This window comes from Trichosurus vulpecula, chromosome 7, assembly GCF_011100635.1.
Source record: "Trichosurus vulpecula isolate mTriVul1 chromosome 7, mTriVul1.pri, whole genome shotgun sequence".
NCBI classification, from domain to species: domain Eukaryota; kingdom Metazoa; phylum Chordata; class Mammalia; order Diprotodontia; family Phalangeridae; genus Trichosurus; species Trichosurus vulpecula.
The window spans coordinates 272011530-272021877 of NC_050579.1; the positions used below are offsets into that span (position 1 = coordinate 272011530).

Consider the following 10348-nt stretch of genomic DNA (forward strand, 5'->3'; position numbering starts at 1 on the left):
AGGTGCTGTTTCAAAGCAGCTGTCACAGGAATATCTGTCATCTTGAAAGAGAGGGCAAGGAAGTTAAGACTTGACTTCCCCCCACCCCAGCTCAGATATTGAAGATGCCTTTCAGTTTACATACTGATATATTAATCAGTCTTTCCTGGGAAGGGCCAAAGGCACTACAACTGTCAATAAAACAGGCACACAAGACCAATAATGTTTTTTCCCAAATTTTATTGAATATGAAACATATCTCTACAGTTTCTATTGAGGAGGTTGACCACGTCCACGACCAAATCCACCTCTCTGTAAGAGAAAAGAAAACAGTTACATTCGTGTCACATAATTTTACCTCTACTCTTCCTCCCATGGGTTTGGTGAACCTCCTCATCATTTACATTTGCTTCTCCCTCAAAAGAATTCTCAAAGAGCTTTTCTGAGAAGGTCCAAGCGGTTTATGAAGAAGAACTTCCAACCAATTCATGCTTAGAGACAATGAACATCGATGCCACTCCCATAGGTCCAAGAGTTGTTTGCCTATCTGTTCTATCTGCTCTCCAGCAAAGCCCTAAAGACAGTGCAAACAGTTTCTAAAACCTACCCAAGCTCAGGAGAATGGTTACCTATACATCAAAGTCCAAAATAAAATTACTTACAAATTGGAATTCTGTTGCTGACCCAGCCCCGGCCTCAGCCTTCTTGTCAGCACCAGCTAGGAAAAGAAGCAGTAAGTTAGAGTGATCACCCGGTCTAAGTCTCAGATGAAGAGACCACAGAAGGAAATGCAGCAATATTTGAATTTAGTACCCTCCCCCCCTCCCCCCACAAACATTTATTAAGCACTTGGGCACCATGCTCCAGCTATGCCAAGGTAACAACAGTCCCTGCCCTCAAGGAGCTCATACTGTCATTAGGGAAGGTGTGTGAGTGGGCACACTTTTACACACACACACACACACGCACGCACAGAGTACAGAGTAGAAGGAAGGCATCTCAAGAGGCAGCAGCTAGGGGTACAGGGAAAGAGCTCAGGCAGAAGGTGGGATTCGAGCTGAGCAAGTTAGGGAAAGGTAACGAAGGAGAACCATTCCAAGCATAGGGACAAGCAGTGAAAAGACAGAGATGTGGGAGCCATCAAAGAGGCCAGGGTGGCTACATCATATAATGTTAACAGGAAAAGTATATAAAGCCTAGAAGATGCAAAGAGCCCAGCTGTGAAAAGATTAAATGCCAAATGCAAGATTTTATTTGATCCCAGAGGTACTAGGGAGCCAATGGAGTTTAGGGTGTGTGTATGTGTATAACGGTTGCTTTTAAGAAGTCAGCTGAAGGAAAAGAGGGATTAGAGTGAGGATGTGGCAAGAAGACTGATTAGAAAACTATTACAATCCAGGAAAAGATGAGACTAGGGAGAGCCACAAGAGAATATGGCTGTAGGAGTGTAGAGGACAGAAGAGAGGTTGTTAAAGTAGAAACTAAAAAATTTAGCAACAGATTGCATAAGAGAGAAAGAGAACAGAGAGAGGCATACTGGGAGCATTGTGGTACCCACAAAAGTAATGGAAAAGTTGAGAAGAGGCAAGGGGAGCTAAGGAGCTTACTTCTAACATGCTGAATCTGAGATGCCTGTAGGACAGGGGTGGGGAACCTGGGGCCTCAAGAGCAGCAGAGATTTGTTCGGTAAAACCTGGACTCAGTCAAAAGCCTGCACCCAAGGACCTAGAAGGCCACATGCGTCCTCAAGGCGGAAGGTTCCCCACTTCTGCTACAGGACAGATGTTCAAAAAGTAGCTGGTGATCTAGGACCAGAGCTCAAGAGATTAGGGCTGGAATCTAGATCCAGGAATCATGTGCACAGAGATGAAAATTGATGAGATGACCAAATTAGAGAATAAAGGGAAAAAAAGAGGAATCAGAGAAGGGGGACAAAGGCTAGAGGGTGTGACCTGAGCATGACAAAGAGGAGTGCCACAAATACCCAGAAAGGAGAGACTATCCAGGAGGAAAAGGCACCAACAGGGTCAAAAATTTCAGAGATGTCAAGAATGAGGAACATGAAAAAGCAATTAAGGGAAATACATGAGATAGTAGGGATGGTCAGAACAAGTGAGTTTTTTAAGGATGGGAGAAATATGGACACATCTACAGACAGTAAGAAAGGAGCCACTTTCTCAGTGACGTACCAGGCTAGGCCTCAGCACAAAGGGTGAGAGAAGGGGATGTCATAGGAAGCTGGAGAAGGGAAGTTTGGCTTGGCTGCTGTGGGGAGGATAAAGGACTAGGCAGTGGAATGATTGCCTTGGTGTCCCCAGGGCCCAGGTGAGATTAGATAATGTACATTCTTAGTGGACCCAGTTAGCACAATTCTACTTTTTCTCCAACTTCCTGTGGGAATGGAAAGCAAAGGAGGTTTTGCAAAGAGTAATAGGTACCAGGACCAGGGGGCAGGGATTTTAAGTAGAGAATAGTATAGAGTTGAACTGGTTTACCAAGGGTTTAAAATTGGGAAGGAAAAAGAGTATAGATGGTGCAGGCACGATAGCCTTGGGGTGACAGGAAAAGAAGTCAAGGAGAGGATTAAGGACAGGCTGAAGGGGTCACAAGGCACAGGGAAAGAGGCAATGATAGGTCATGTCCTAGCTTCCCTCACTTCCCTTTGAAATGCTAATTAACCAAATCAAGGTGGTTCAAGATCTCTAATAGCCCTCAAACTTCTGCCACTCAGTGGATTCTGAGATTTTGTCTCTAACTCACAAAGGTGGCACCCAGTTAGCCCTAAAGGCCCTACCTTGTACAAGCTCTCAAAGAATTCTTAATGGCATCAGACTACTGAGACCTAAACCCTGACTCTGGCTCTGTGGGCTAAGCAAGACAGGAGAAGCTACCCAGTAGTAACTCCACGATCACCTTGCAAGCTGACCAAGCTCACCAACTTTTCTGTTGTTTAGAGGTTTCAGATGTGTCTGACTCTTCATGACCCTATTTGGGGTCTTCCTGGTAAAGATACTGGAGGGTTTTATAGCTGAGGAAACGGAGGCAAACAGGATGAAGTGACTTGGTGACCTGCCCAGGGTCACACAGGTTGTGGGCGTCTGTGCCTGGTTTTCTACTACTGTGCATTTCCAAAGGCCTGGAACACTCTCCACACATCTTTCATGAAATCCCTTTCTCCCTCAAATTTTCGTTTAGTTTTTTTTTTTTAAGGGGAAAGGGACAAGGAAATGTTTGCCACGCCAGCCCTTCTAGCAGCAGCTACTCTCTATGATTTAACACAGCTGGCAAAAGGTCAAATTCAGCCGGCGCCTGCTTTCAGACTGTGTGAGCTAAGAATGAAGTTTTACTGTATTTAAACATGTAAAAATCATTCTTTGCACATGGCAAACCAACTTGGCCCGTATAAAACCACACTTTTTGTCTATGTCCACTGTCCTCCCTATTAGATTTGATTTCTTAAAAAGTAGTTTTCACCTTCTATTTTTACATTTCCACTGCCTAACAGTGACTTAAAGTTAATTGACACTTAATATCAAAGCTCAAAGAAGGATCAAAGACTAGCCCCAGTGATTGAGAAGTTGCTGAAAATCCCAGATCCCAGCCTGGGGGGGAGGGCAGGAAGGTTAAAAGTTCTTAGACAAGCTCAAGGCAAACCACCTCCTCAGGGAAGGCCACCTGAGCTCACTACTATTTCAGTCCTGGCACCCTCTCAAAAGAAGGGGCCCTCCTGATCTTCTTTGGACTCCACACCTCATCCCCCATTCTCTCCTAGGCAGCTGGTAGACAGAGAATGGAGCGCCGTGCTTAGCGTCAGAAAGACCTGAGTTCAAACCTGGCCCCAGACATTTACCAGCTGTTTTATCTTAGAAAGTTACTTCACTTGACTTGTGCCTCAGTTTCCTCAACTGTAAAACGGGGATAATAATAGCTAGTACCTGTCCTCCATGGCCACTGTGAGGATCAAATGAGATAATGTTTGATAGGCACTTAGTATTGTGACTGGCACACAGCAGATAATTATATAGACACTAACTGTTAAGGATACCAACAACAAAATAATTACCACTATGGCCTTTGCATGGGCTAAAATTTGCTGTTAATCCCAGTGTGGTGGAAGCTTATTTATCCTCTGGACTGTCCCCGCTTTCCTCCTCCTCTTCTTGCAATCTCTCCTTTCCAGCCAAACACTGCTGGGTTCATTCCCATTCTTACCCTTCACTTAACCATGCCTTCCCCCTCCAAGTCATTACTTTGGGTCTTTTTAACCCTTTGCAACTGAACTCCCAAAAAGGGCCAAGCGCACTCTTATTTATTTCCTACTCATTAATCCCAACTCCACCACTCTTAATTCAACCCCCAGTCCTCATTCTTGTACAGCCAGTCCTTCCTGACTTTTGTGACTCAGCTCTTTGGCTCTCCTCTTACCTACATGCTCCTTTATATTCATTCCCTTAGTGATCTTATGAGCTCCCAAGGTTTCAGTTTTATGCAGGCTCACCCACAAATCTCCATATCCAACTTTCACTTTTTTCTTGAGCTGGGTCTCCCACTCCCCTCCATCTCCAAAAACATCTCAAACTCAACATGCCTTTCCCCTAAATCAGGGGTGGGGAACCTGAGGCCTTCTAGGTCCTTGGGTGTGGCCCTTTTACTGATTCTGAACACCTCAAAACCAACAACCCTGTGCCTAAACCACCCTTCTTTCTACCACTCAGGCTCACAAACCAGAAGTTATCCCTGACTCCATTCCCCACATCCAAACGAATAATAAAATCTTGTCAACAACTCTGTCTGACAAACTCAACTGTCAGCTTCTTTCTATTCAGAGGGTCATCCATCACCTCCCACCCTGGTGACCGTGCACCAGGCCCTCCACCCTGCCGCCAAATTCCTAAAGTGCTGTTCAGACCATGTCACTCCTGGGCACAAAAAGCTGCACTGACTTCCAAATGCCCCTAGGACAAAACACAAACTGCTGGACTTGGCATCTGGAGCCCTCCATGGTCTGACCCACTCTGTTTCAGGTCATCGATGATCCCTCCCATGGGCCACATTCCAAGTCGCTATTCCTCATGCCTGGAGTGTGCTCTCTCTTCCTTCCAGGTGAAACCCCCAACTCCCTTCAAGGCTCAGCTCAGAGACAGACACCTCCTGCCCAAGGTCCTGATCCTTAGCTGTTGGTGCTCTGCCCTCCCCAGCCCCCCACATACAACATATTCTGCATGTACTTAGGAGACATGTTGTATGTGTTCCCTCTAACCCTCAGTAGAATATGAGCTTCTCAAGGGGACGGTTTTCTTTCCTTTATATGTCCAATGCCAAACATAATATGTACTTAATAAATGTTTGCTCAATTAAACCGACAAAGATCCTGAGTAGCAAAATAACTTACGAGGAGCAGCACTTCGTCTGTATGTGTCTCTGTCAGCTTCACCCCGAGTAAGCCGGGCAGGTCGCTCGCCCTCCAGACCTATACAAATCAAAAGCACCATTAATACCACAAAACCCAGTTAACCGGAATTTTGAATGTAGACATTCCCGACTTTGGAGTGGCTGCAGAGGGGAGACACTGTATTCTCAGAACCACAAACTAACATGGAACACACAGGTGCATTGAAACAAAACTCAAAATATTATCTGGATCGCCAAAATCACCTATGAAAGGCAAAAATTTTAATTTATTTAATCGAAACACTGTATGCTTAAAACAAAACTAGCAGAAAATGTATTCCGATGACTTGATAAACTTTTGAAATAGTCCATTTCTAAAACTGGAGACTTTTGAACAAACACCAGAAGCTAAGGGGATACAGGAAAAAATTCTAGAACCCCCAGAAAGTGATGAGCACATTCTATACTTTCTTTGGGGGAACTCACATAGGAATTTTCCCCATTAAGACCTCTCACTTGGTCCTACCATCTCAATCCTGAAATTTCATGTAGTGCAAAATGAGTTGTTTCTGGTTTCGGGAGAATTTTTAAAAGACCAACACGATATTATTACAATGGAACTCCGATTAGACAATTCTTTTGGGAGACAAAACAAAAATAAAACTATAAGACAGACAAGTTTATAGGGGCTTTACAAATTTGGGGGAAAAAGACCCAGTTATCTGGTTTGGTATACAATAAGAGTAACTGGTAGAGATTGTTAAAAGGTAAATGAAATGTTATGTAGGTGATTAAGATTTTTCTGGGCTTTGGGAACAAATAAAAAGAGCAAGGTTCTTTAATCCTCTGACTCTCAGCACATTCCCTCACATAGAAATGAGTTAAAACGTCCAGAAATTATAAGCACAGTCTGATAATCTCTTTCTATATAAGCAGTTCCAAAAATGAATGCGCATATAGATCTTTAAAAGTTTGAGATGGTGTAGTTTCCTTGCTAACCTCCACACTGGAGCAGAAAAAGAATGAAGCAAAGACTGAAAGGACTTGAGCAAGCTTAATGTCATGAGTCAGTTTTCAAAAATAGACTTTAAAAGCTTGTTATGACCACACCTCTATTTTGTGCACTTCATTGTTAAAGCAAACAGCATTCTACTACTAACAAATATCTGGTTCCAATGAGCTTTCTGTCTTGATGTGTATCAGCTTGAAAGAAGCCCATGGTGGTATAGTCACATAATTTTAAAGCACAATACCTTTGGGCCTTGGCCTTCCTGTCTCAGGACGACTTCTTCGGAGTGTGGCAGGCACAATCTCAGGGGGCAGGTGAAGGTAATCCCGGAGGTACTGAATGCCCTCATTTGTGAGGTACCAGTAGAAATGCCTCCATGCAAACTGCTCCTTAACATAGCCACGAGACTTTAGAGACTGAAAGAAGAAAATAATCCGTCTATCACTTGGGTTCTCATAATTAAATCAAATGGTCCGAGGAAGAAGAAATTGTAAAACTTTTCACAATCCCAAGAGACAGGAAGTGTTATTTTCCCCACCTTACAAAGGAGATTCAAACATTCAATGTTTGATTGCCCAGGACTAAGTGTAGAGGTGGGATTCCAAAGCCAGGCGGACCTATACCAAACTTGACTCCCAGACAAAGACAATAGTTTTCAGTTAAGATAAGAATGAAATCTGTGAACCACTTAAAAGCCAATACTCCATAGTGAAATTGACTTGAATGATTCTAAGGACCACTAGAGGGAAAAACTCAACTTCCTTGAAATCAGAAATAGTTACAAAGAAGAAACATGAAGACTGTGTAAGAGTATAAATCAGCAAGATCTGTAAACATATTAGTTCTAGGCCTTGCAATTTTAAGTTCATTCGAATCAGTCTCATTTGATGTTCAATGCTATAAGGCCAGTTTAGATATCTTCATTTCACAAAGGAGAAAACTGAAGCACTCAAGTGACTTAAAGTAACACAACTAGTCAGTGGTCAAGGCAGAATTAGAATATTTTTGAGTCAGCATTAAGTTTTTTCAATGAACCAGGCACCATGTTAACCAAAGAAATTAAGGAAGGCAAAGACTTGGTGTCCCTGCTCTCAAGGAACTCCCATGACAATTAGGTACAGACACAAGCATACATGTACAAGATAAAACAATGGAAATGGAAGGCAGGCAGGTACTGGGGTGGGAAAAATGCCTGCAGAAGGTGGTAACTGAGCTGAGTCCTGAAGCCAGGAGGCAAAGGTGAGGGACATTCCAGGAAGGGGGGATACCCAGTGAAAAGGCATGGTGTTGGGACATGGAGTGTCCCCAGGTGTCAGCAAATAGGTCAGTGTTCCTGGATCATAAGAATACTGAAGGAGAGTCAAGTTTAAGAAGAGTGGAAAGGGTCAGATTAAAAGCTTAAAATGCCAGAGGATTTCACATTGACCAGAGAAGTAACAGGGAGCAATGAAGTTCATTGAGTGGGGGAAGGTAACAAGATCAGACCTATGTTTTAGGAAAATGATTTTGGTAGGTGACCAGAGGACACTTTGGAGTCGGGGAGATAGATGGGCAGGGAGACAAACCAAAAGGCTACCGCAACAGCCCAGGTGTAAGGGGATGAGGGCTTGTGCTGGGCTGGCTGCTGTGTGACCGGATGGAAGGCAATTTTTATGAATCCTCATCTGTTCCAGTAACCTTTAATAACAAGTAAGCAACTACAATGCTGAAAACTAAATATGTTAAATAAATAAAAAAAAAATAAAAAAAATAAGTAAGCAGTTAGACGGTGCAACGGAGAGGAGCATCAGGCCTGTAATCAGAAGGAACTCAGGAAGACTTGAGTTCAACTCAAGCCTCAAACACTAACTTATTAAGCTGTGTGATCCTGGATAAAAATCATGTGACCTTTGTTTGCCTCCGTTTCCTCACTTGTAAAACGAGGATAATTACAGCACCCAACTCCAAGGTGTTGTGAGGGTCTAATAAAGCAGTAAATGTAAAGCATTTGGCACAGTGCCTGGTACACAGTAAGCATATAAATGTTGGCTATGACTTATGGGCAGCAGGGACAGGTTAAGTTTCTGGAATTACCTCAAACAATCCTAAAATTTGCCAAGAATTTTTTCTTGGCAAAATTTTTAAATTGCACCACTCCCTAGCCTTCTCCCACTGTCCTTCAGTACCTGCATGGCCTTCATGACATGGAGATTGGGCACATTCTTGTCAGCCAGCTCGGGGTGCTTTGGCATGTGGACATCCTTCTTGGCTACCATCACTCCCTCCTTAAAAAGGAGTTCATAGATGGCAATTCGGTTCTTCTTGGGCATCAACATCTGAAAGACACAAGTACAAAGAGTGAGTCTGAGCAATGCAGTCAATTATTGATCAACACTTCAACAACCAACTCTACACAATTCTGTCACCCAGGCAGCCTAAGGCAGTTTTCAAATCACTCTAAATTTGAAAATACAGCTGTAGAGTGGCTGGCCTGCACACTCAATGCAGCTCAACCCTCATCCAACTAAAAAAATTCTTGTATACAACCGACTAGTTTATTTATGGAATAAAGTGCTGGAAACAGACAGAATCTCTGCCTAACAGGAATAGACTCAAACCGTCCCTTCACATCAGGCAAAGCAGTGAGTGAAAATGATAACCAAAAAGAAAAACCCAAGGCAGAAACGGCACTCTGGAGAAGCGGCAAATTTATTTCCATTTACCCCGGCTTCTGCGTCTTGATAAAACCTGCCTAACCTCAAAGAGAAGGCAGAAAAATCAAGAGCGAGGTAGTCAATTTAACACAGAAACACTTCATCAGCCCTAGGTTTGGTATCAGAATATCTGGATGCAAGTTCTGCCTCTCACCTCCTGGTGACTAAAGTGTCAGGGTCTTAGTCTCCCAATGTGCAAACTCGGGGAACTGGAGCAGATAATTCTAAGTTTGTTTCTTTTTCTAAACCTCCCAACCTCATAATCCTTTAAAAGGAAGCCCAGATACCCCAAAAAACAATGCTGGACGTTGGAATGTAAACAACACGATTGTGGGGAACCAAGAAATCCCTAAATATTCAAAGGCTGCCCCAGTATTCAACATCCATCTACGTCACGCAGAGTGAATGACCAAGTACCCCCTCAATTCAGGGGCTTCGGGTTCAAAATCCGGGTGGCCTCTAGACACGTCTCAGCCTGTCTAGACCTCACTTTCTTCACGCGTAGAACGGAGCGCTGTGGGTCTTCCCGGGTCTCAACCTTTGTTTTTACGACCCGACCCCCCGGCCCGCCACCCCCAAACCTAAGAGCCTCAGCTTCTGCAGCCCCCTGCCCCGCGCCGGCCCCACTCCGAGGCAGGAGGGGAAGGCTCCGGGACCCTTCCCCAGGCAAACAGGAGCCGGTTAGCGTGACTCCCACCCCCGCTTAGGGCCTGGGGGGTCCCAGATGCGGGCCGCGGCCTGGCCCGCGCCTCTCCCCCCTCCTTCCGGGCAGGCCTTCTTGCTGCCTAAAAATGGGGGCCCTCGCGGGGCTAGAGAAGCCCGGTGGCCCAAGGCCACGTGCGGCCGGAGGTCTTGGCGGCGGGATGGGCCCGATGCAGCGCGGATGGAAAAGGGTCCCCATTGCTGGCTCACCTCGGCGGTGCGGCGGGTGCTGCTCTAGACGGAGCCCGGGCTAGAAAGGAAAGAGCATGCGCGGCGCGGCGCCTCTTCCGGGCTTCGCTAAGGACCCCGCCGGTGACGTCAGGAGCAGGAGGGCCTTGGACGTCTTCGCCAATGCCTGATTGAAAGCTCCCAGGGACTCTTAAGGGCGCACTTTGACGGCCTTCTGTGGTTAGCTTCCTTTAGATGACGTAGGCACCCGGATCACCTGTCGTCTCTTCGCGGAAAAAAAAGTCTAACTGAAGCTTCTCCGAGGATGGGTGATCTGTAACTATCCTTCTGCTCTTCTTTTCGAATTCATATGTGTGCGTGTGTGCCCATGTTCGTGTGTCCGTGC

At 45.0% G+C, this 10348-nt stretch overlaps 1 protein-coding gene across 1 annotated transcript; it reads right to left on the reverse strand.

Moving 5' to 3' along the window:
* Positions 1–199: 199 nt before the first annotated feature.
* Positions 200–10088, reverse strand: RPS10 (ribosomal protein S10). Its single transcript, XM_036768886.1, has 6 exons — positions 9985–10088; positions 8545–8694; positions 6624–6795; positions 5372–5449; positions 642–697; positions 200–291 (listed from the first exon to the last, which is right to left on the reverse strand). The coding sequence occupies exons 2-6, from the start codon at positions 8692–8694 to the stop codon at positions 250–252; spliced, it is 498 nt and encodes a 165-aa protein (XP_036624781.1). The 5' UTR covers positions 9985–10088; the 3' UTR covers positions 200–249.
* Between the last annotated feature and the right edge of the window lie 260 nt (positions 10089–10348).

Excerpts from the sequence above, each read along its gene's own strand:
- RPS10 (XM_036768886.1), bottom strand. The coding sequence starts at position 8,694 with ATGTTGATGCCCAAGAAGAACCGAATTGCCATCTATGAACTCCTTTTT. Across the intron at positions 6,796-8,544 it reads ATGTCATGAAGGCCATGCAG|TCTCTAAAGTCTCGTGGCTA; the intron begins GTACTGAAGGAC and ends TTCTTCTTTCAG. Across the intron at positions 292-641 it reads CAGCAACAGAATTCCAATTT|AGAGGTGGATTTGGTCGTGG; the intron begins GTAAGTAATTTT and ends TTTCTCTTACAG.